Source organism: Seriola dumerili, unplaced genomic scaffold, assembly GCF_002260705.1.
Source record: "Seriola dumerili isolate Sdu_G_001 unplaced genomic scaffold, Sdu_1.0 BDQW01001001.1, whole genome shotgun sequence".
Lineage (NCBI taxonomy): Eukaryota > Metazoa > Chordata > Actinopteri > Carangiformes > Carangidae > Seriola > Seriola dumerili.
In genome coordinates, this window is record NW_019175256.1 from 198,696 (window position 1) to 221,799 (window position 23,104).

The 23,104-nt window shown below is 47.4% G+C and overlaps 3 protein-coding genes across 5 annotated transcripts; 2 read left to right on the forward strand and 1 right to left on the reverse strand.

The window, feature by feature from the left end:
- Positions 1-1,049: 1,049 nt before the first annotated feature.
- LOC111237553 (protein CXorf40A-like) lies at positions 1,050-3,680 on the forward strand. The gene is made up of 3 exons (XM_022766686.1): positions 1,050-1,100; positions 1,944-2,204; positions 2,290-3,680. The coding sequence occupies exons 2-3, from the start codon at positions 1,946-1,948 to the stop codon at positions 2,496-2,498; spliced, it is 468 nt and encodes a 155-aa protein (XP_022622407.1). The 5' UTR covers positions 1,050-1,100; positions 1,944-1,945; the 3' UTR covers positions 2,499-3,680.
- Positions 3,680-11,962, reverse strand: LOC111237584 (putative bifunctional UDP-N-acetylglucosamine transferase and deubiquitinase ALG13). Its single transcript, XM_022766730.1, has 25 exons — positions 11,785-11,962; positions 11,495-11,578; positions 11,334-11,384; positions 11,205-11,251; positions 10,967-11,039; positions 10,758-10,839; positions 10,508-10,673; positions 10,263-10,326; positions 10,010-10,127; positions 9,729-9,793; positions 9,022-9,122; positions 8,798-8,883; positions 7,635-7,902; positions 7,385-7,492; positions 6,864-7,014; positions 6,432-6,597; positions 6,048-6,083; positions 5,918-5,973; positions 5,665-5,733; positions 5,315-5,441; positions 5,110-5,229; positions 4,973-5,013; positions 4,711-4,825; positions 4,160-4,267; positions 3,680-4,059 (listed from the first exon to the last, which is right to left on the reverse strand). Exons 1-25 carry the CDS (start codon positions 11,902-11,904, stop codon positions 3,680-3,682), a joined length of 2,802 nt encoding a protein of 933 aa, XP_022622451.1. The 5' UTR covers positions 11,905-11,962.
- Positions 11,963-12,271: 309 nt separating this feature from the next.
- On the forward strand, positions 12,272-23,101 carry aars2 (alanyl-tRNA synthetase 2, mitochondrial). Of its 3 annotated transcripts, XM_022766687.1 has the most exons (22): positions 12,274-12,746; positions 13,100-13,288; positions 13,402-13,547; positions 14,068-14,259; positions 14,403-14,547; positions 14,871-15,016; positions 15,137-15,245; positions 15,470-15,508; positions 15,589-15,703; positions 15,906-16,033; positions 16,335-16,473; positions 16,562-16,731; positions 16,803-16,916; positions 17,058-17,198; positions 17,390-17,527; positions 17,658-17,761; positions 17,983-18,091; positions 19,388-19,513; positions 19,597-19,707; positions 19,917-20,000; positions 22,525-22,638; positions 22,723-23,101. In XM_022766687.1, exons 1-22 carry the CDS (start codon positions 12,513-12,515, stop codon positions 22,888-22,890), a joined length of 2,961 nt encoding a protein of 986 aa, XP_022622408.1. In that variant the 5' UTR covers positions 12,274-12,512; the 3' UTR covers positions 22,891-23,101. The 3 variants fall into 3 exon arrangements, with proteins under 3 accessions (XP_022622409.1, XP_022622410.1, XP_022622408.1); XM_022766688.1 differs by lacking the exons at positions 22,525-22,638; positions 22,723-23,101 and adding an exon at positions 22,261-22,334 and having other exon boundaries at positions 12,272-12,746; XM_022766689.1 differs by lacking the exons at positions 16,335-16,473; positions 17,058-17,198; positions 17,390-17,527; ... (5 more) ...; positions 22,525-22,638; positions 22,723-23,101 and having other exon boundaries at positions 12,272-12,746; positions 16,803-16,908.
- Positions 23,102-23,104: the final 3 nt, after the last annotated feature.

Consider the following 23,104-nt stretch of genomic DNA (forward strand, 5'->3'; position numbering starts at 1 on the left):
GTGGACGGCGCCCTCTGTCATCAGAAAAAACATAAAATGAGGGGGCGTGTACTTCCTGTCCTGTACCATCTGTGATTGGTTGTAGAGATTTATTGATCTGTGCTGTGTTCTCTGCTGTGATTTGCATGTTGATGGAAAAAATAACAAACTGTGAAAGTGTCTTCAAAAGAGAAAACTTTATTGACAAAATCAGCTGTGCACTATGTTTCTTTATGATCTGATTTTATTCATCAGTTTGATTTTTTTTTTTGATCATGATTTAACTGCATTATTTAAAAAAAAGACAAAAAGCTTTTAATTTGTAGAGAAACAGTTTAGAGCTTCACTGACATCATGTCCTTTATTTTATCAGGTATGTTTACATGTGATTATTTATCATTATATTATTATACATTATTTCTAACATCTTAGTTGGAAGAATCATTTATTATTAATAATTATTTGTTGTTAGTGTTTCATTGTGAAACTTGACCTCAAGGTTTAAGATACCTGGGTAATCACCATAGTAACTAGGCTAGATCACCATGGTAACTTAGTTTCTGACCTCAGAGTTGAGGTATTCAGAGCCTTTATTGCAGTAAAAGTACCAGTACAACAAAATAAAAATACTTTTATTATAGTAAAAGTCCAGGAGTATCATCAGCAACGTGTTAAAGTATTAAAGGTAAAGTCCAGGTCTCTGACTGATATATGATGATATATGGTGACATCATTATGATGATATGATGATAGGGTTAGTTCTGAAGAACAAACCTGTTGTCTCTGATCTTTGATTATTGGTGAGATATTGGATCATTTATTTAAATAAAACCATGACAGAAGTTTAGAGGGAAAATCACTGTAACTAGTAACTGAAGCTGTTAAAATAACGTGGAGCAGAAAATTCAATATTTCCCTCTGAACTGAGTGAAGTTTAAAGTAAAGTACACGTACCTCAAAGTTGCTCTGAAGTACTTACTGTAGTTACTTCCACAGCCAAGTGGAGGGCAGTATAACCCCTGGGCTGTTGACTGGCTGCACGTTATTCCACACAGAAGAAGAAACGCTGCTCAGACAGGAGGCGGTTACAGGAGCAGAGCAGCAGGGATCTGGAGCTGGCTGTGAGTCGTTCAGACTGTTGGTTTAAATAAAGTTAGATTTACTGCCGATTAAAGACGTTGAACTTTGATCAACCTGTAAATATTAAGCGACTTTCATCAAAGAGTTTTCACCTCTCCAGATCTCCCGCCGTGCAACGTCACGCGCTGTACGGAAAACGGTCCGCGCCAAACTCCATTAAAAAATGTACCAAATTAATGTTTCTTTCCTGATCTGTCGATAGATTCAGTTCGATAGAAGATGAAATAACTGAACCAAACGAGCAGTTTCCTGGTTAATTCAGCATGAACACATCAGTGTATTGGCGCCTCAGCTGCGGACGACTGGGGAAAATAATCACAGGTTGATTCTACAAACGGAGCATTTTGTTTAGATAAGACTTCCGGTCTGCACAACTTGTCCTGCATCTGCGTGCACGAGCACAGATTGTATATAAAAAGTAAACGAGCTAAAAAGATCCAGATGCAAGGAGATAAAATCTGTATCCAGTTCAAGGGCTCTTAGTTATAGACTTCCGGGTAGTGTCTCGCGAACTCCATTCAAAACTCTTGCTAATTAATGTTTCCTTGTTTATATACGAATACACGTTAGATGATGAAACAACTTTCATCAACAGTTTAAGTTTCCTGGATAAATCGGCGGGAAGATAAAAAGCTGTGGATTACACAGGAAATCAATGAGTCTGTGTATGGTATCATCTCTGACTAACACTCAGTGAGTTTCACACTGAACTCCACTAATCAGTTTGATGCAGTTTCACACAAATTAGATTTTAGAAGGAAAAACAGATGTCTGTTTGCACATGAAATATACTCCCCTCCTCCCGGGGTGCGTTTGTTTCGCAGACATGTCGGTGCAGGTGCAGTGCCTGTCGTTTCGACAGCCGTACGCCGGTCTGGTTCTGGACGGGGTGAAGACGGTGGAGAGCCGCTGGAGGCCCCTGCTGGCTCCGCTGGAGAACCTGACCCTGGCGGTCCACATCGCCTGGCGGGACTGGGAGGGGGACGAGTGGCGGGCGGTGCTGAGCGACCCGCTGGGGATGAACCCGGCTAAAATCCAAGAGCTACTGGAGTCTGGGGAGAGGTTCGGCCGTGGTGTGGTAGCAGGTGGGAGATGATATCTGTTTTCTCTGATTTTCCTGTTCACGAGGCGTCCCTGAACACATCACCTGTGGAAGTAAATCTCTTTCAGGACTGGTGGATGTGGGCAGGACCTGGCTCTGCCCCGCCTCCACGCAGGGGGAGGAACTACAGCAGCTGGAGCGTTCAGCCATTCTGATTGGTCTGCAGGAGAAACACCTGACTCACCTGTCCAATCCTCGCTGGCTGAAGGAGCCGCTGAGCGCCCGAGGAAGTCGTGACCTCTGGACTGTAGAGATCCCTGCTGAGCTGTTACCATGACGACACATGATGCACACAGACAACAACGTCTTGGGTGGGGGGGGGGACTGATGGATTGTCATGAATTCCTGACCAGCGGGTCACAGTTCACACCTGTCCAAAGCCTCACTTCCTCATTAGAGATGAATGCTGATGTAGCATGCTAACATGCTAACACTTTATATGGTAAATTCTTATAACATAGTAAAGTCACCCTTGCCAGATGTTTGTTTATTCTTCATAAAACCAGATGTTTATATTCACTCACCCTCATCATCCTCACCATGAACCTCAGGGTGGTTTCACCTCACCTCCACCTGACGTCAGAGCTCCACATCTGATTCTACACAGGAGAGGATTTATGAGGAGCTGCTGCAGAACAGTCCTGAGCCAGGTGAGTCAGGTGGCACCTGTGAACATGTGATTGTTCTCACTAATGAAAAAACCCGATCGACACTCGTCTGCTGGTGAAAAACAAACTTTATTCTCCCAGGAACAAAACAATCACCATCACCAGTTTGAATATCAACATAAATACATCCCCCTCTTCAATAAACAGGGGCTGACCATGCCCAGCCTGCAGCCCCGCCCCTCTCTGTGATTGGCTGGCTGACACTCCAAACAAACTCCAAACTCAAGACTGACAAACTTTAAACAAAAAATCTGGTTTTCTCAGGCAGCTGTGTCGACTCCACCCTCCACACCTGTCACTATGACAACCTGTGATGCTACCACCTGTGTTGCCATGGAAACCGCAAGGAGGCCTCTGTCTCACTTTAACGAGCTGCTCATTAACGAGTTTAACATTTGGAACAGGATGTGACTGAGGCAGATGAGTTGTGTCGGAGGTATTTAGTTCTGTAAATAAAACAACTGAAAAAGGCAATTTAGCCACAAGCTAACAGCTAATGTGTTGTTGTGATGTGAAGCTAACATGCTAACATGCTACAACAGGAAAACCTCAATACCAAAAAACTTTTAATCATCAGTTCACTTTGAAAAGAAAATTTACCACATTATTTATTTACGTATTTATTTGAACTTTAACTATGTTGCTTGAACTTTTTTCAATTATAATTTTTTTTATTTTGAAATTTTCTCAATCGTTTTCTCTGGTCCGTCCCCTGGAAACCTCCCATGTCTGAAATTATGAGGTTCTCCTGTCATTAGCTGCGTGCTAACAAGTGAGGTTGATGTGTGTGTTAGATGGTGGGGGGGATGTAGTGTGTGGCTGTGTGGTGGGGGGGCGGGGCTGTAATGTAACCAACGACATGGGTGGGGTTAGGGGCGGAGCAGTAAACTCGCGGGGCGTGGCTTCCGGTCTGGAGCGTCCCCCAGTGGGCAGTCGGGGGGAGGCAGTGGAAGGAGGAGTGATGGGGGAGGTGAGCAGGGTGAGGATGAGCAGGGTGAGGAGCGGAGGGTAGGTAGGTGGCCGGGGGCGGAGCTTCATATGGCAAGTGAAGCATCGGGGGAGGGGGGAGAGGCGTCTGATCCGGGTACAGGAGAGCAGGGCAGGGGGTGGAACCTAGAGGGGCGGAGCTAATGGAGGAGGGGGAGGATCCTTCCATAGATGGGGTGGGGCCTGTGCAGGGGGAGGGGACAAAATCAATAAAAAACTTGACTGAATGTTTAGATCGTGTGTCAGGGGTGTCCACAAGTAAAGGTGTGTCATCAGCACTGACCACTGCTGTGTCCGTCTGTCTGTCCATCTCCTGCCCTGGTGGATTCTGGGTAGTTTGAAGGGGGCTGATGGGGGCCACGACCTGCCTCAGGGTAGGACTGAGGGGCAGCTGGGGGCAGAAGACCAGGATTGGGTCAGTTACAGGAAGGAGATCTACTTCCTGTGAACCACTAAACTCCCTCACCAACTAGCCAACTCAGCAACTAACTAAGTCACCAACTAAGTCAGCAACCACCTCACTAACCCCTGTAAGGCCTAACCAACCAACCAACCAACCGACAACCCAACCAACTAACTAAACAACCACTGTAAGAACTGACCTCTGTAAGGACCGACCGACCAACCAACCAACCAACCAACTAACTAACTAACTAACTAACTAACTAACTAACTAACCAACCACACCCTCCAACATCTCCTTAATAAAACTCTTATTGTGAAAGCTCTGTGATCATAATGGTACTCTTATTGTGAAGGCCTTTCCTCAGTGACCAGACTGCTGGGTGGTGGTTGACACCTACAGGAGCCAATCAGAGGCAGCGTGGGTCTTACCGTGCAGGGGCTCCTGGCTCAGGTAGGGGGGGTAGTGCTGGTAGGTGTAGGAGGCCTCTGGTGAGGTGGGGGCGTACGTCTGCTGCTGCTGCTGCCAACAGCTCTGATGGTACCACTGTGTGTGTGTGGGGGGGGTTAACAGTGAGTTAACCTGCATCTCATGTACACCTGATATTTAAAGAAACATGCAGCAGTTTGACTTCCTGTTTACTACAGAGAGTAACTGGTGTTACTGGCCTCTGCAGCTCTGTGTGTCTCTTACCTGGACTCCTAAGTTGAAGTAATACTGGAGGACTCTGCAGTCTACACACACACACACACACACACACACACACACACACGAGTGAGGAAGCAGACCAGTGTGGGAGGTCTAACATTAGATAGAGTTTGACCTCTGACCTCGGGGAAAGTCGCTGCCGTTAGGGTCGTAGGAGTAAGGGGGAGGAGCCACCATGGTGCAGAGAGGCTCACCCAGCTCGTTAACCAACCAGGGAGAAGAAGCTGAAACCGTCATGGCCGCTAGAGACAGAAGAGGAGGCTGTCACTGTGTGTGTGTGTGTGTGTGTGTGTGTGTGTGTGTGTGTGTGTGTGTGTGTGTGTGTACCTGAGCGTGGCTGTGTGTGTGCAGTTGGCGGCAGGTGAGCAGCTGCAGGTACATGTGATGATGGAGAGGAGGGTGAGGAGGAGGAAGAGGACGGTGAAGAGCAGATGACAGCTAATGGCTTCACTACCTGAAACACACACACACACACAGTAAAACACCAGCAGCCAATCAGTGACTGACTCAGGCTGAAGCCTAATGAATGAAGTTCGTACTGATGATTGATGATTGATGTTGAGCTGCTTGATAATCAATCATTTGATCACCTGTTCCTCTGATCTGAAGATTTGCAGCAGTGTGTGTGTGTGTGTGTGTGTGTGTGTGTGTGTGTGTGAGAGAGAGAGTTTGTGTACCTGCTGTGTGTAGTTGTAGTTCAGGTCTGTTCTTGGTGGAGAGTCAGCAGGTCCTCCTTCCTGCTCATCCTTTCATAATAAGAGAAAACATAAAAGAAACCCTCCCTCACTGCAGCTCTGTGACATCACTGATCACGTGATCCGATCACATTAAAAGATGCGGGGGGCGGCATAGGAGCAGAATGACTTGTTGACAGGTGGAGAGAACTGTGCTTCAGGTTAGACTCTGCAGGTCAGAGGTCAGGTGTGTTACCTGGTTGGGGGGGGGCTCAGTGGCAGTGTAAACACCGGAGGTCTGGTAGCTCTGATCTGAAACAGTTTAAACTAAAGTCAGCAGCTGCTGTGAACCGAGGACAGACTTCCTGTCAGACAGCATCACTCACCCTGAGCGCTGTAGATGTATTCCTCTGTGTACTCACCTGAGACAGACAGGAAACATCACCTCAGGTGTGTTATACAAAATTAAAGCCTGGTACAGGATTCAGTGTAAATACATTTATTCTACTTTATGATTAACACTCAACACTTCCTGCAGAATCTTCCAGATTAAAAGTCTACAGGAGTGGGAGGGGTTACATCCTTTGAGTTACTGTTACGCTTTTAATGTGAAACATCTGCAGGAAGTGCAGAGTATCTCAAACAATGAATGAAAGAAAGAATGAAGGAGAGGCAGGCATACTCTGGTCCGGACTCATCTGAGAACTTCCTGTCTGTTTTATCTCTTATAAATATATATTGATTTATTGATTATTGATATCATTCCTCACCCTGGTCCTCCACAGTGCTTGTGTCCTCCTGGTCCTCCTCTGATGAGCAGACCGGGGTGTTTCCAGGTGGAGGTGCAGGGGGGAGGGGCCCCGACCCTCTCTGAACTCTGTAGGAGGTGCCAGGGGGAGGGGCACCCATGTTGGGGGGAGGAGCCACAGCTGGACCCTTTGGGAAATCAGATACCTTATTAAATACATGGGAACATTATTATGTTACCATGGAAACATGACCATTTACAGAATCTGTCACCATATTCACTGGACTGAAGCTACAGGCTGAGCCTCCAGGTGTCCAGTCAGAGTCTCTGTATGATGTCACAGGTGAACCAGCTGACTGACGTCACGTGTCCAGAGATCTGCTTCAGTAACACCTGGAGGACATCCTGTTTGTCCGCTCTAATATTTCTGTATCATCTGGTTTTTGGTTCTCACCGGCAGTGGCGGGAAGACTGTGTCACTGGCGTCGTCCAGCTGGTAGTATGCGATCGCTGCGTCCAGATCGGCCGGCTCCTCCACCGTCTCCGGCAGGAAACCAAACTGACATTCTTTGTTGAGAGCTGCGACCAGCTGACGGCGGCTCCGCCTGAACAGACACGAGTAAAAACCTTCTGATGATTTGAACTTTAATGTTTCTGAAACAACACATTAACTTCCCGTTTGGTAAAAGGTCGGAGGAGCTGCGAAATAATGAACTGCTGTCCCTAGAATAACAGTTTGACTCCGTTTGTATTTTAGAAATGAGTTGCTATGGTAACCACGTGTCAGGTATGTCACTATTGCATCTTATTGAATAGACAATATTAAATATTCACATTAACACATCAGCTGATGCTTGATGAATAATCCTGTTAAAAACGAGACAAACATTTTAATTTTTTCTCGTTGGTGTGTGAACTATTAACAATAAATAATTTATCTATATGATTACAGAATATAATGATGTTGCTGTTTACCGAGACCTGAAGGTGTAATTTTCGTAGTCGTGGTAATATCTTCTGCCAGGGTGATAATAGGTCAGCTGCGGACCAATCAGGTGACGGTTCAGGAAACGGGTTGAGCTTCTGACCACAATCCATTAGACACACACACACACACACACACACACACACACACACACACACACACACACAGGAGCTCCTCAGTATCAGGATGTGGTTTCTTTTATGGTACAACTGAGCAAGTGACACAAGTACCAGCTCCCACCTGGACGCTCCGTAGCGAGGAGGTCTAGCTGTATGGGGATGGTGGTGTGGGGGGGCATAGGGGTCATAGGTCATTGTTCCAGGTGATGGAGGAGGGGGTGGGCGGGGATGCCCTGCCGGCTGGAAGCGAGGGGGCAGAGTGGAGGGGGCGGGCCCTCCGTATGAAGAGGGCGGTGGCAACAGCAGCTCCGCCCCCTTCAACCCACTGCTACCCCGAGACTTCCTGAAGTAACGATGACGGTGATGGCGCTGACCACGAGAGTCTGAGTCTGAGGGAGATGGGAAGAGACGAGGACAGAGACAAAGACAGAGCACTACAGGACATCGTTATGGTAATCAGAGAGTCGTTACGGTAGGTCAGGAAAACGTTATGGTAGGTCAGGAGAACGTTACAGGAGGTCAGGAAAAAGTAACGGTAGGTCAGGAGAACGTTACAGTAGGTCAGGAGAACGTTACAGGAGGTCAGGAAAAAGTAACGGTAGGTCAGGAAAACGTTATGGTAGGTCAGGAGAACGTTACAGGAGGTCAGGAAAAAGTAACGGTAGGTCAGGAGAACGTTATGGTAGGTCAGGAGAACGTTACGGTAGGTCAGGAGAACGTTACAGGAGGTCAGGAGAACGTTACAGTAGGTCAGGAGAATGTTACAGGAGGTCAGGAGAACGTTACAGTAGGTCAGGAGAACGTTACAGTAGGTCAGGAGAATGTTACAGGAGGTCAGGAGAACGTTACAGTAGGTCAGGAGAATGTTACAGGAGGTCAGGAGAACGTTACAGGAGGTCAGGAGAACGTTACAGTAGGTCAGGAGAATGTTACAGGAGGTCAGGAGAACGTTACAGTAGGTCAGGAGAATGTTACAGGAGGTCAGGAGAACGTTACAGTAGGTCAGGAGAATGTTACAGGAGGTCAGGAGAACGTTACAGTAGGTCAGGAGAATGTTACAGGAGGTCAGGAGAACGTTACAGTAGGTCAGGAGAACGTTATGGTAGGTCAGGAGAATGTTACAGGAGGTCAGGAGAACGTTACAGTAGCAGGAGAACGTTATGGTAGGTCAGGAGAATGTTACAGGATGTCAGGAGAACGTTACAGTAGGTCAGGAGAACGTCACAGTAGGTCAGGAGAACGTTATGGTAATCACAGGGAGAACTGGATCTCAGAGAAACGTACCCAGATCTCCTTTTCTAATGGGAGCAGCAACGTTCCAGGCAGGAACTGGATTCACTGGTTTCAGATCCGTCAGAGGAACCAGGTGTCTGAGAGAGCAACATATTAAAGCATCTTCATGACCGTCAGTTTAACTTTAAGACCATCGGGTCTCACTAGTCCAGATGGCTGATTCAGACCTGGTCTTAGGGTTAATGTTAGAATCAGGTTTAGGTTGTGTGTGTTACTTCTCTCCCAGCTCCTCGATGAAGACAGTGACGGCTGATGAGTGTGTTCCTACTTCCTGGATGAAGGCATTGTAGTACTTCCCCTTTGGCTCCAGACGCACCTGAAAACACACCCCACACACACTGTGACGGGGTTCATATGTCACATGATCTGTTCAACATTAGCATTAAGCTCCTTGCCTAGTCAGCTGACTGACAGTCTGAGATGTCCTAGAAAGGCCACCGTACAGAGGATAAATCGCTTGGTTTTTCCTCAGGACAAACTTCATACTGTTTATTTACATCTCCGCCTCATGGGGGCGCTACTTAGTCTGGTTAAATTGCCTCAAACTAGTCTCAGGTTACATCCTGTTTATCCAGTCATAAAATATTAACCATTTGTGTGAAGTCTTGAGTAATGGCTAAAACGCGCTTTGTGAGGTCACACTGACTTTTGACCAATCAGTTCATCCTTGAGTCCAGGTGAATGTTTGTGCCAAATTTGAAGGAGTTACGTCAAGGTGTTGCTGAGATATCGTGTCCACGACAATGAGACTGACGGACGGACAACCTGAAAACAAAATGGCCACCAGCTCTGACTGTTGCCGGGGTGGAGGAATAATAGAAACTAGAGAAGCTCCAGTTGTTTTTAAACATCAGTTGTTTGAAGGTCAGCTGATGTTCTGGAGGTTGTGTATCAGCTGATAAATACAGGTGTGTTTTCTTACCTGACACTTGTCTCCCAGGAAGTACTGTCTCCCTGCGAACACCATGTAGTCCGTCTTCTGCATCTCTGTCACACACAGCACAGTCATGCGATTATTACAAGTACACACCTGTTAGTGAGCTCATCGTGATGTCATAACTGTGGCAGAGATAATCCATGACAAGGCAGGCAGACGACCAATCAGAGTGTTACACCTGGACCACCTGGCTGTTTTACATTCATCATCAGGGTATGAATCAGAACTCAGGACTGTGTGTTACCTGTGTGTCACCTGTGTGTTACCTTTGCAGGTGTCCTGCCACACGTCAAACTCCAGGTTTCTGTAAACCTCTCCATCCAGAGACTTCATCACTTTGTAGGTGAGACACAGTCTGGAGGGGGGCGGGGCTTCTGCAGGAGGCTGCACAACATGAAACCAGTTCAACTCTGAGCTCAGGTGGTTTGAGAATCTGAACCTGGTCCTGATGGCAATAGACGGTTCACTGCGGTCATAGATGTTTGTTCAGCTGACCCCCCCCTTCATTACCCCTCCCACCTTTGTGTCATCTGCCACAGCTCTGGGTTTCTCCTCAGCAGCTCCACCCGCCTCCACCTCCTCCCTGCAGGATGAAACAAACACCTGTCTGTGAATGCCACACACTGACAACAAACAGGAAGTGATGAGGGTCATTACACAGCATTTCCTCAGTGATCATGTGATCATCAGCATCATAGATAAGAGGTCATCATTTACATCACCTGTCAACAGATCTACAAACACAAAGGTGTGTGTGTGTGTACCTTTGTCCTCGGTCCTCAGGTGTGTCATAGCCGATGTCAGCATCACTACACACTGATGGACTGTTTCTATAGCGACGACCTCCGACCCTGAAGGTCTCCATGGCCTGACAGAGCTCCGCCTCCTCCACCCCAAACACCTGAGTGTAGAGCAGCTCGTACAGGAGAGCTGCGCACACACACACAGACACACACCTCTGAGTGTAGAGCATATACACACACCCTGATCGACCAATCACTGATGAGTACTCACACTGACAGAGGGCGGCAGAGGTGGGGTAACTCCTCAGGTAAACAATGTCATAATGACCGTTGATGGAGCAACACAGCATCACCTGGCAACACAGAAGACTGACAGTCAGCACTGACCAATCACATCACAGAGTTTATTATCATGTGACCTGCTGATCTGTGAGCCAATGAGAGGAGAGGCTCCAGAAAGAGGCGTGGTCTCTCCTTCACCTTGTCCACAAAGTCGTCCTCTGAGATCACTGTGGCTGGTTTCCCTGGGTAACGATAGATCAGGAAACAACGCCTACACACACAAACACAAACACACACACGTCTATCAGATGTTTCTTACTTCATAAAACCCTTAAAAAAAACAACTGTCGTAACCCTGGTAACCTGCCAACAAACACACTGACACCATGGAAACAGCTGACTAAATCTCAGCTGATTAGCAGTGTGTGTTCCTCACCTGTAGAGCTGAGACAGAGCCTTGATCTCCACCTGACCCACTGTCTCCTGCAAACAGATACTGTTACACACCAACACACCTGCTCACAGCTGTCAGTGAACTCAAAGGTCAAAGGTTACAGCAGCTCACCTTGGGGTCCTCCAGACGCTCCAGGTATTTCTCAAACGAGCCTTCAACAAACTGAAACAGGAAACAGACACAGATCTGGTCAATAGCTGGTCAACAGTTGGTCAGTTAGTTAGTTGGTTAGAGGGGGAGACATGATGTCACATGACCACAGGTGAACTTACTGGTTCAAAGTTGCTTCTATTGGTTCTCATGAAGTTGGCGCAGTCCTGACGGATTTTCTGATGGTAGTTCTGAGAGTAATACAACTACACACACACACACACACACACACACACACAGTGTAACAGCAGTTTATCCTCATAGTACTTCCTGCAGTCTAATCAGTTTCCATGGCAACAAAAAAGTGAGTGTGACCCTGTTTTAATCTGATTAACAGGCGTTAATCACGTGTTTTCTCTCTCTCTCTCTCTCTCTCTCTCTCTCTCTAGCTGTTAGCTTTAGCCCGGCTCACCTGCTCTGACACGGCTCGGAACAGACTGGACGCGTCCCGGGCCACCATCTTCCGGTAGAGTCCCAGACTGGACAGGTACTCGTCCATGTTGATGAAGTACTTCTTCAGGCCTTTCTGCATCCCGCCGCCGCTCAGAGAACCACAGCTCCACGGTAAACTCTGGCTCCTCCGTGCCGTTCCGTCGCGGTGACTCCGCTGCCGTCACCCCGACAGGTGAGTTTAATCAAATCTCATCAGTGCGAGGCCGCTCGCCGCTGCTGAGGCGTTCACGGACCAACTGAAACTCAGAAATCTAACGTTCAACTGTTAAATATGAAAAGAAGAAGAAGAAGATTGACACAGAAACTCTGACCAGTCTTCAAACATAGAATTCAGAATAAAGAGAGAAACCAACACTAAGACACATAATATAACACAGTATAACACGTAACAGTGATACCACAGTGTAAATATTTTATTATTATTCAACGGTTCACGTGTGTGAGAGAGAACCTGATGACGATGATTAGAATCAATACATCGGTGTTTATCGATATATGATCGGAGGACTGAGCAGTCTGAACAGCAGGTGGCGGTGAAGCTCTCCCTGTTTAATGTTCATTACAAGAAGAAGAGGCGGTCAGAGTGCGCATGCGCATCATAACCTCATAACCACCCGTAGTCTGACAGGGGTGACATGGTTCGGTTTCAGTCTGTCTCCGGGTCTATCTTAGTTTGATCCGGTCCAGATGTTCAGACTGCTGCTCCGGAGGCTTCGGCCGGTCGGCGGGCGGCCGGGCCTCCTCTCTGCCCGTTCAGCTCGCTCCTTCAGCGGCTGTCCTCCGGAGCTGTCCGCTGCCGGGATCCGGAGCACCTTCCTGGACTTCTTCCGGCAGAAACACGGACATCTGCTGGTCCCGTCGTCCCCGGTCCGGCCCCGAGGAGACCCCAGCCTGCTGTTCGTCAACGCCGGCATGAACCAGGTCAGTATAGACCCGGTCCGGTCCGGTCCGGTCCGGTCTGGTCTGTTCTGTTTCTGAGACCCGCTGCAATCTGGTGGCTGTTAGCTAACGATTTCAAAATAAGAGTCCTGTGAACGCAGCATTGACTGATGATAAACTGACTGTGTAATCAGTATTCAGGTTAATTAACAAACACGAACTGAGACTGATTACGACTGAGTGACGTTAGAGTGAAAGCTCAGGGTTTACAGCAGGTCAGGTCACTCAGGTCCATTAATACTAGCTCTGTAGTCAGTCTTGATGTGACCTTTGACCTGATTGTTTAGTCAATCACTGCAAACACACATGGCTGTCTTCTTCTTTGGCTGTTTCAGTTCAAGCCCATCTTCCTGGGGACGGTGGACCCCCGCAGTGACATGGCGTCATACCGCAGAGTGGTCAACAGTCAGAAATGTGTCCGAGCCGGAGGCAAACACAACGACCTGGAGGACGTGGGCCGGGACGTGTACCACCACACCTTCTTCGAGATGCTGGGAAACTGGTCATTTGGAGACTACTTCAAGGTTTGAGGGAGAGGGTCACTTCCTGTTTATGGGGGGGTGGGTCACTGCCTGTTTACACTGGGAGAGAAAACTGTCCAACATCACCACAACTGATTTTTTTTGTCTGTGTTCAGGAGGAGGCGTGCTTGATGGCATGGAGCCTCCTCACAGAGCATTATGGGATACCTGCCGACAGACTGTACGTGTCTTACTTTGCTGGCGATGCTGCATCAGGTCTAACAGCTGATGAGGACACTCGACAGATCTGGTTGGACATCGGGTACGAGTCTAAAGATGGTGTCTGAAAGTGAAGGGGGACAGGCTGGACCTGGTCCTGGTGTCAGAACACCCAGTCAGAGGGACCAGGACCATCATCAGTGATGATGTCAGAGATTATGTCAGTGTCAGTGATGATGTCAGTGATGATGTCAGTGTAAGTGATGATGTCAGTGATGATGTTAATGTCAGTGATGATGTCAGTGATGATGTCAGAGATTATGTCAGTGTAAGTGATGATGTCAGAGATTGTATCAGTGATGATATCAGAGATTATGTCAGTGATGATGTCAGAGATTATGTCAGTGTCAGTGATGATGTCAGTGATGATGTCAGTGATGATGTCAGTGTAAGTGATGATGTCAGAGATTGTGTCAGTGATGATGTCAGAGATTATGTCAGAGATTATGTCAGTGATGATGTCAGTGATGATGTCAGTGATGATGTCAGAGATTATGTCAGTGTCAGTGATGATGTCAGTGTCAGTGATGATGTCAGTGATGATGTCACTGATGTCTCCTCAGGGTCCCCCCCAGTCGCCTCCTGCCGTTTGGCCTGAAGGAGAACTTCTGGGAGATGGGGGACTCTGGTCCCTGTGGCCCCTGCACCGAGATCCACTACGACCATGTTGGGGGACGAGACGCTGCGTCGCTGGTCAACGCTGACAGTCCTGATGTGGTGGAGATCTGGAACCTGGTCTTCATGCAGTACAACAGGTCCACACACACACCTGGACCACATCAAACCAGTTCAGTCCATTAGGGGGTTTCTCTGATGGTGTGTGTGTGTGTGTGTGTGTGTGTGTGTGTGTGTGTGTGTGTGTGTGTGTGTGTGTGTGTGTGTGTGTGTGTGTGATCAGGGAGGTGGACAACAGTCTGCGGCTGCTGCCCCAGTTCAGTGTGGATACTGGGATGGGACTGGAGAGACTGGTGAGCGTTCTGCAGGGAAAGAGATCAAACTACGACACGGACCTGTTCACCCCCCTGATCCACGACATCCACCAGGTAGTCCGCCATGACACCAGCTAGTCCGCCATGACACCAGCTAGTCTGCCATGACACCAGCTAGTCCGCCATGACACCAGCTAGTCCGCCATGACACCAGCTAGTCCGCCATGACACCAGCTAGTCTGCCATGACACCAGCTAGTCCGCCATGACACCAGCTAGTCCACCAGCTAGTCCGTCATGACACCAGGTAGACCAGGTGTGGGGATGCCACCACATATCCATGAGGGAGCAGATGTAGCGAGGACTGACACGTGTTGTCATGGTGATGTGTTGGTTGTCAGGGTGATACATCTGTCACGGTGATGTGTGTGTCCTCAGAGGTCGAGGGTGGGGCCATACAGCGGCAGGATGGGTGCAGCGGACCATGGGAAGGTGGACATGGCATACAGGGTGGTGTCGGACCACATCCGCACTCTGTCCGTCTGTATCGCTGACGGAGTTCATCCAGGCATGTCAGGAGCTGAGTGAGTCCTCCACCAATCAGCTGTCAGAGCACTGGACAGCCAATCAGCTGGTTGTAAAAACAAACCACCAATGCTGTTTGTTTATGTGTGTGTGTGTGTGTGTGTGTGTGTGTGTGTCAGGTTGGTCCTGAGGAGGATTCTGCGGCGTGCGGTTCGGTTCTGTGTCGAGGTTCTTCAGGCTCCTCAGGGAGCGCTGGCTAGCCTGGTTCCTACCGTCGTCCACACCCTGGTAAAATACATCTCCCATAATGCCTCTGACCAGGTGACCACGACACACCTGTGTGGACGCTGTGATGTCATCACTTCACCTTTATGAACTGATGACATCACATCATGAATAATTAAATGATTAGTGAGGTTTTATTTATCTTCAGAGATCTGATCAAATCTAACAAAAACTGAGAGAAGAGACAGGAAATGATGTCACTTGTCACCTGTGCCCCTCCGTTTCAGGGTAACGTGTATCCGGAGCTCCACAGGGAGGCAGACCGGGTGAGTCCACGTGGTTTACTTATTGATGAGTTTGACAATGATCAGCTGGATAATGTAACAGGAAGTTGATCCTCCCTCAGATCATGGACGTCATCAATGAGAACGAGGATCACTTCCTGTCTTCTCTGCAGCAGGGCAGCAGGCTGATCCACCGCACGCTCAACAAGATGGACTACAAACATGGAGTCTTCCCCGGTCAGTTCACCTCTCACTTCCTACAACTCCCATCCACAGATATTAAAGAGCAGCAGCACTGGAGGTCCTGGCCCTGGTCAGGGTCCTGGCCCTGGTCAGGGTCCTGGTCCTGGTCCAGTCTGACTCTGGAGGAGGTCTGAGACAGGAGGACCCAGACTTTGGTCTCTGGTCCTGTCTGTAATAAACCTGTATTGTGTCCCAGCCTCGGTGGCCTGGTCTCTGCACAGGGACCTGGGTTTTCCTCTGGACCTGGTGGACCTTATTCTGGAGGAGAAAGGAGTTCAGGTGGACCCTCAGGAACTGGACCGACTGATCGCAGAGAACCACAAGGTGAGGCTTCACTCTGATGTGTGTTACCATGGAAACAGTCCACTGTCTGCTCCAGCAGGTTACAGACTTATGGGGACATTAGCTCCCATAATGCACCTGGTTTCCCTATCATGAAGGCGCTGCATGACTCACTGTGGAGGGCTCTTATTTTGAAGGGCTTTTACTGCGAAGGGCTCTTATTCTGAAGGGCTTTTACTGTGAAGGGCTGTTTGATCAAACTACTTGTTCATTGAGGATCAGAATCGGATCATTTGCTCTCAGATGATGATGATGTCATCAAACAGCTGTCTGTGTGTGTCAGGTGGCGTCAGGTGAGCAGTCAGGTGAGCGGTCTCAGGTGATGTTGGACATCCTCAGTCTGGCGGAGCTTCAGCGTCTCGCCGTCCCTCACACCGATGACGGCCTCAAATACCAGTACAGACTGGATCAGGACCGCTACAGTACGAGGACTGACTCCCAACTGCACAGGTAACACACCTGACCCTCTGTGCTCGGCCCAGACAGGTAACCTCGTCTGTCTCTCCTCAGTATTCCCAGCATGCCGTGCGACAGTCCTGGCTCTGTACGATGGTCAGGCTCTTGTGTCGGAGGTCACTGAGGGTCAGCGCTGTGGGGTCATCCTGGACCAGACCTGTTTCTACTCCGAGCAGGGGGGGCAGTCACATGACTGCGGCTACTTCACCCGTGACGGACAGCAGGTGAGCCACCCTCTCATATAAGAAATGCATCATGGGTAGCTGCGGTCTGACAGGTGTCTCCTGTCTCTCAGGACGTGCCATTCCCCGTAGAGGATGTGGTCCTGGCGGGGGGGTACGTGGTCCATCAGGTGACCACAGCTGACAGCCTGAAGACCGGGGACCAGGTCCAGCTACACCTGGACCAGGTAAACATGAACCCAGATCCTGAATGTAGTAAACCTGCTCTCTGTCCTGTAACACCAGTCGGTGAATCATCAGGTTGTGATCGGTTTGAACATTGCTGACCCCCCCACCCACCGCCCTCCCCCCTCTCTCTGCCCCCCCAGGTCCACAGGTTGTCCTGTATGGTGAAACACACGGCGACTCACATCCTGAACTTTGCTCTGAGGACAGTTCTGGGTCCTTCAGTCCAACAGAGAGGGTCTCATGTGTCAGCTGATCGCCTGCGCTTTGACTTCAGTGTCAAGGTGAAACAACTAACTACCTACCTACCTGACTAACTAACTGACTCTCCTCACCTGCTCACCTTGTGTGACGTGCAGCAGGTGTTGGGACTTCCTGTTTGGTCACATGCTGCATTTCCAGTATCTTCATCACTCACCTGTGCTGCTTTGCTTCATCACTTGTCACAGTGACGTCTTGTCTTTTCCCTCCTCAGCGTTCTCTGAGCATCTCTCAGCTGCAGCAGGTAGAGAAGTGTGTTAACGACATTGTCTCAGCCAATCAGATCGTCCACAGCCAGGAGCTTCCTCTGCAGAGAGCCAGGAGCATCAGGGGACTGAGGACAGTGGACGAGGTGAGCTAAGACTGTCTCCAGGTGTACTGTCTGTCTGTCTGTCTGTCTGTCTGTCTGTCTGTATGGCTGACTGACTGACTGACTGACTGACTGACTGACTGACTGACTGACTGACTGTCTGTCTCTGCAGGTCTATCCTGACCCGGTTCGGGTGGTGTCGGTGGCGGTCCCGGTCTCTGAGCTGTTGGACGACAATACAGACAGAGAGACGTCTGTGGAGCTCTGCTGTGGAACGTGAGACTGAAACACCTATTCACCTGTTCACCTGCACACACTCAGAAACAGCATGAAACAGCAGTAACACACAGTGTACAAAGAAGTCACACAGAGACGTTGTCCACACTAACAGTCACAGTAATTAATCCAGGTCACCTTTATGTAAACCAGGTGTTAAACCGGGTATTGAACCAGGTGTTAAACCCTGTCTCAGCTGCAGCCTCTCTCTCTGTGTTCAGTCACCTGCTCCAGACTGGAGCTATAGAGGATCTGGTGATTGTCTCTGAGAGACAGATGGTGAAAGGAATCAGTCGCATCATCGCTGTGACGGGACAGGACGCCACACGGGTCAGTGAAAGATGTTACGCCTGTCTGTCTTCTCCACAGCCAGATGTTACAGGTGTAACAGGTGTTATAGATGTTACAGATGTTACAGGTGTAACAGGTGTTATAGATGTTACAGGTGTAACAGGTGTTATAGATGTTACAGATGTTACAGGTGTAACAGGTGTTATAGATGTTACAGGTGTAACAGGTGTTATAGATGTTACAGATGTTACAGGTGTAACAGGTGTTATAGATGTTACAGGTGTAACAGTTGTTATAGATGTTACAGGTGTAACAGATGTCATAGATGTCATAGATGTTACAGGTTTTATAGATGTTACAGGTGTAACAGGTGTTATAGATGTAACAGGTGTAACAGGTGTTATAGATGTTACAGGTGTAACAGGTGTTACAGATGTTACAGGTGTAACAGGTGTTACAGATGTAACAGGTGTTATAGATGTTACAGGTGTAACAGGTGTTACAGATGTTACAGGTGTAACAGGTGTTACAGATGTAACAGGTGTTATAGATGTTACAGGTGTAACAGGTGTTATAGATGTAACAGGTGTAACAGGTGTTATAGATGTCATAGATGTAACAGGTGTTATAGGTGTTACAGATGTTACAGGTGTAACAGGTGTTATAGATGTTACAGGTGTTACAGGTGTAACAGGTGTTATAGATGTAACAGGTGTAACAGGTGTTATAGATGTCATAGATGTAACAGGTGTTATAGGTGTTACAGATGTTACAGGTGTAACAGGTGTTATAGATGTTACAGGTGTAACAGGTGTTATAGATGTCATAGATGTTACAGGTGTTACAGATATTACAGGTGTTACAGATGTTAAAGGTGTTATAGATGTTACAGGTGTTACAGATGTTACAGGTGTTATAGATGTTACAGTTGTTACAGATATTACAGGTGTTATAGATGTTACAGGTGTTATAGATGTTACACATGTTACAGATGTTACAGGTGTAACAGGTATTATAGATGTTACAGGTGTAACAGGTGTTATAGATGTCATAGATGTTACAGGTGTTATAGATGTTACAGGTGTTATAGATGTTACACATGTTACAGATGTTACAGGTGTTATAGATGTTACAGGTGTTATAGATGTTACACATGTTATAGATGTTACAGGTGTTACAGATGTTACAGGTGTTACAGATGTTACAGGTGTTACAGATGTTACAGGTGTTATAGGTATTACAGATGTTACAGAGTAATGTCCATCTCCACTGTTATATCTGAAGATAAAATAAATTAAATGTGGGCCTGCTCCTTTAAACCCTCCGTGTTCTCAGGCTCGGGAGGCGGTTCAGGTTTTGTCTCAGGATGTGGACTCTCTCTCAGCCAGACTGACAGGCTCCGCCCCTGCCACTATTGTCTCCGCCCAGCGTCTTGCCAAGGATGTCGGAATCCTCTCTGATGTAGGTATACTACCCAAGATGCACTGTAGCCAGTCAGACATGATGACGTGCTGTGTAGTTTGACCCTGTGCTGTGTCTGTCAGGCTGTAGATAACACCCCCCTCCCTCAGTGGCAGCGCAGAGAGCTGCAGGGTCGACTTAGAGCTCTGCAGAGGACCAGTAACACCACCGTCAGGAAGCTGGAGACCAGAGAGGTGAACACACACACCTGAGACACACCTGAGCATCACACAATCAGCTGGGGGAGGAGTAAACAAAGTCTGGGTTGTTGTGTTGACATTAATCAGCTGATGGGAAACAGTTAGTGGAATGTGTTGGTGTCTCCACCTGGTGGATAGTCTCCTGTCCTTCATGTTTTTTTCTGCTGCTCTGATTGTGTGTTTTCCCATCATGCTTTGCTCAGGCTGCAGGAAGAGCTCAGGCTCTGCTGGAGAAGAACGGCAGGAAGGATCTTGTGGTGGACTCGGTGGAGACGGACTCTCTGTCGGTGAGAACAAGCTGAAGTATTAGCTAACTGTATAAACTACTACTAATAATGATTTATCTTTACACACGATCTGGATTAAACTGTTCACTCATAAAAAGATCAAAAATAAAAAACAGATAAAATATCAATTTACAAAATGCAAAGTGAGCGAACAAAATAAAAATCTAAATCAAATCAATATTTGGTGTTACTACCCTTTGCCTTCAAACTAGCATCGATTCTTACAGGTACACTTGCACAAAGTCAGGGATTTTGTAGGATTATAGTCAAGTGTATGATCAACCAGTTATACCAAACAGGTGCTAATGATCATCAGTTTCACATGTAGGTTGAAACACAGTCATTAATTGAAACAGAAACAGCTGTGTAGGAGGCTTAAAACTGGGTGAGGAACAGCCAAACTCTGCTACCAAGGTGAGGTTGTGGAAGACAGTTTCATGTCACAGGTCATACACCATGGCAAGACTGAGCACAGCAACAAGACACAAGGTAGTTATACTGCATCAGCAAGGTGTCTCCCGGACAAAGATTTCAAAGCAGACTGGGGTTTCAAGATGTGCTGTTCAAGCTCTTTTGAAGAAGCACAAAGGAACAGGCAACGTTGAGGGTTGTAGACGCAGTGGTCGGCCAAGGAAACTTAGTGCAGCAGATGAAAAACACATCGAGCTTATTTCCCTTCGAAATCAGAAGATGTCCAGCAGCTCCATCAGCTCAGAACTGGCAGAAACCAGCGGGACCCAGTTACACCCGTCTACTGTCTGGCCAGAAGTGGTCTTCATGGAAGAGTTGCAGCCAAAAAGCCTCTGACATGGAAACGAGGCCAAGCGACTCAACTATGCACGAAAACATAGGAACTGGGGTGCAGAAAAATGGCAGCAGGTGCTCTGGACTGATGAGTCAAAATTTGAAATATTTGGCTGTAGCAGTTTGTTCGCCGAAGGGCTGGAGAGCGGTACGATAATGAGTGTCTGTAGGCAACAGTGAAGCATGGTGGAGGTTCCTTGTAAGTTTGGGGCTGCATTTCTACAAATGGAGTTGGAGATTTGGTCAGGAATAATGGTGTCCTCAGTGCTGAGAAATACAGGCAGATACTTATGCATCATGCAATACCACCAGGGAGGCGTATGATTGGCCCCAAATTTATTCTGCAGCAGGACAACGACCCCAAACATACAGCAAATGTCATTAAGAACTATCTTCAGCATAAAGAAGAAGAAGTCCTGGGAGTGATGTTACGGCCCCCACAGAGCCCTGACCCTGACCCCCTCCAGTCTGTCTGGGATTACATGAAGAGACAGAAGGATTTGAGGAAGCCAACATCCACAGAAGATCTGTGGGTAGTTCTCAGAGATGTTTGGAACAACCTACCGGCCGAGTTCCTTCAAAAACTGTGTGCAAGTGAACCTAGAAGAATTGAGGCTGTTTTGAAGGCAAATGGCAGTCACAGCAAATATTGATTTGATTTATATTTCTCTTCTGTTCATTCACTGCATTTTGTTAATTGATGAAAATAAACTATTAACACTTCCATTTTTGAAAGCATTCTTAGTTTACAGCGCTTTTTCACATCTGCCTAAAACTTTTGCACAGTACTGTGTGTGTGTGTGTGTGTGTGTGTGTGTGTGTGTGTGTGTGTGTGTATATATATATATATATATATATATATACACACACACACATACAGTCAAGCCTGAAATGATTCATACCCCTGGCAAATTTTGACTTAAAGTTACTTTTATTCAACCAGCAAGTTTTTTTTGACCGGAAATGACACAGGCTTCTCCCAGAAGATAAGACGATGTACAAGAGGAATCATTGTGGAAAAAAATATCTCAGCTTTTATTTACATCTGAACAAAAAGTGGGAAGTCCAAAATTATTCATTCCCTTCTCAATAATCAATAGAAAGCCTTTATTGGCTATTACAGCAATCAAACACTTCCTATAATTGCTGACCAGCTTTCTGCATGTCTCCACTGGTATTTTTGCCCATTCATCTTCAGCGACGTCTTATTATCTTCTGGGAGAAGCCTGTGTCTTTTCTGGTCAAAAAAAAACTTGCTGGTTGAATAAAAGTAACTTTAAGTCAAAATTTGCCAGGGGTATGAATCATTTCAGGCTTGACTGTATATGTATACACAGTACTGTGTGTGTGTGTGTGTGTATATACATATATATATATACATTTATATATATTTCCACATGGAAAAATCAAACAAACCGTTTCATGATATTAATGATATTTTATTTTTCTGTCTCAGATCTTTTGTAAACTACATTAGAGACTTTTTACAAGTCGACTGACGTCTGGTTTAAATACACAAAGACCAAAACAAAATGTCACAATAACACACAGGTAAACAGTAAACAACAAACAACAACAGACAAGACGCAACATAAAAATCAACAGGAGAGAGAGAGAGGAGGTAAAATGAAAAAATTCGAAAGAAATGAGGTTTGCAGTATGGAGGTGGTGACTGTATGATGTCATCACTGTGACATCACCACCTGCCCTGATGTTTCAGGTTGTGATGAAGACAGTGAACCAGCTGAGCTCCGTCTCTCCTCTCAGCCATGTGATGCTGCTCGCTCACCAGAGGCATTCTGGGAAGGTTCTGTGTGCCTGCCAGGTTCCCAAGGTAATCAAAACCCACCTGTCAGTGACATCACAGGGGCATGTGTCACGTTCGGAGCTTCTGATTGGCTGTGTTCTCCCTCCTCAGGACTCAACGTCTCTCCCGGCCTCTGATTGGGCGGTTGCGGTGTGCCGTCACCTCGGGGGGAGCGCCGGGGGCTCAACGCTGGTTGCCAAGGGAACAGGGAGTAGCAATGACATCACCGAGGCTCTGAGATGGGCGGAGGAGTTCGCCCGCCAGAACATGCAGCGATGACCTCATGAAAAGAGATGACATCATAGTGATCTCACAGCACCTCCTAGTGGAGGCCACAACATGCTGTACAGGTGACTCTAAGCCCCGCCCCCAGCTGCAGCCAGCATCCTCTCATTGGATGGCAGGCTCAGGTGGGAAGGTTCATTCTTTTAAACAGATATTTTGTAAATCTTAACATTTCTTTGTTTTAAAAGAAATAAAAACATCTCAGATT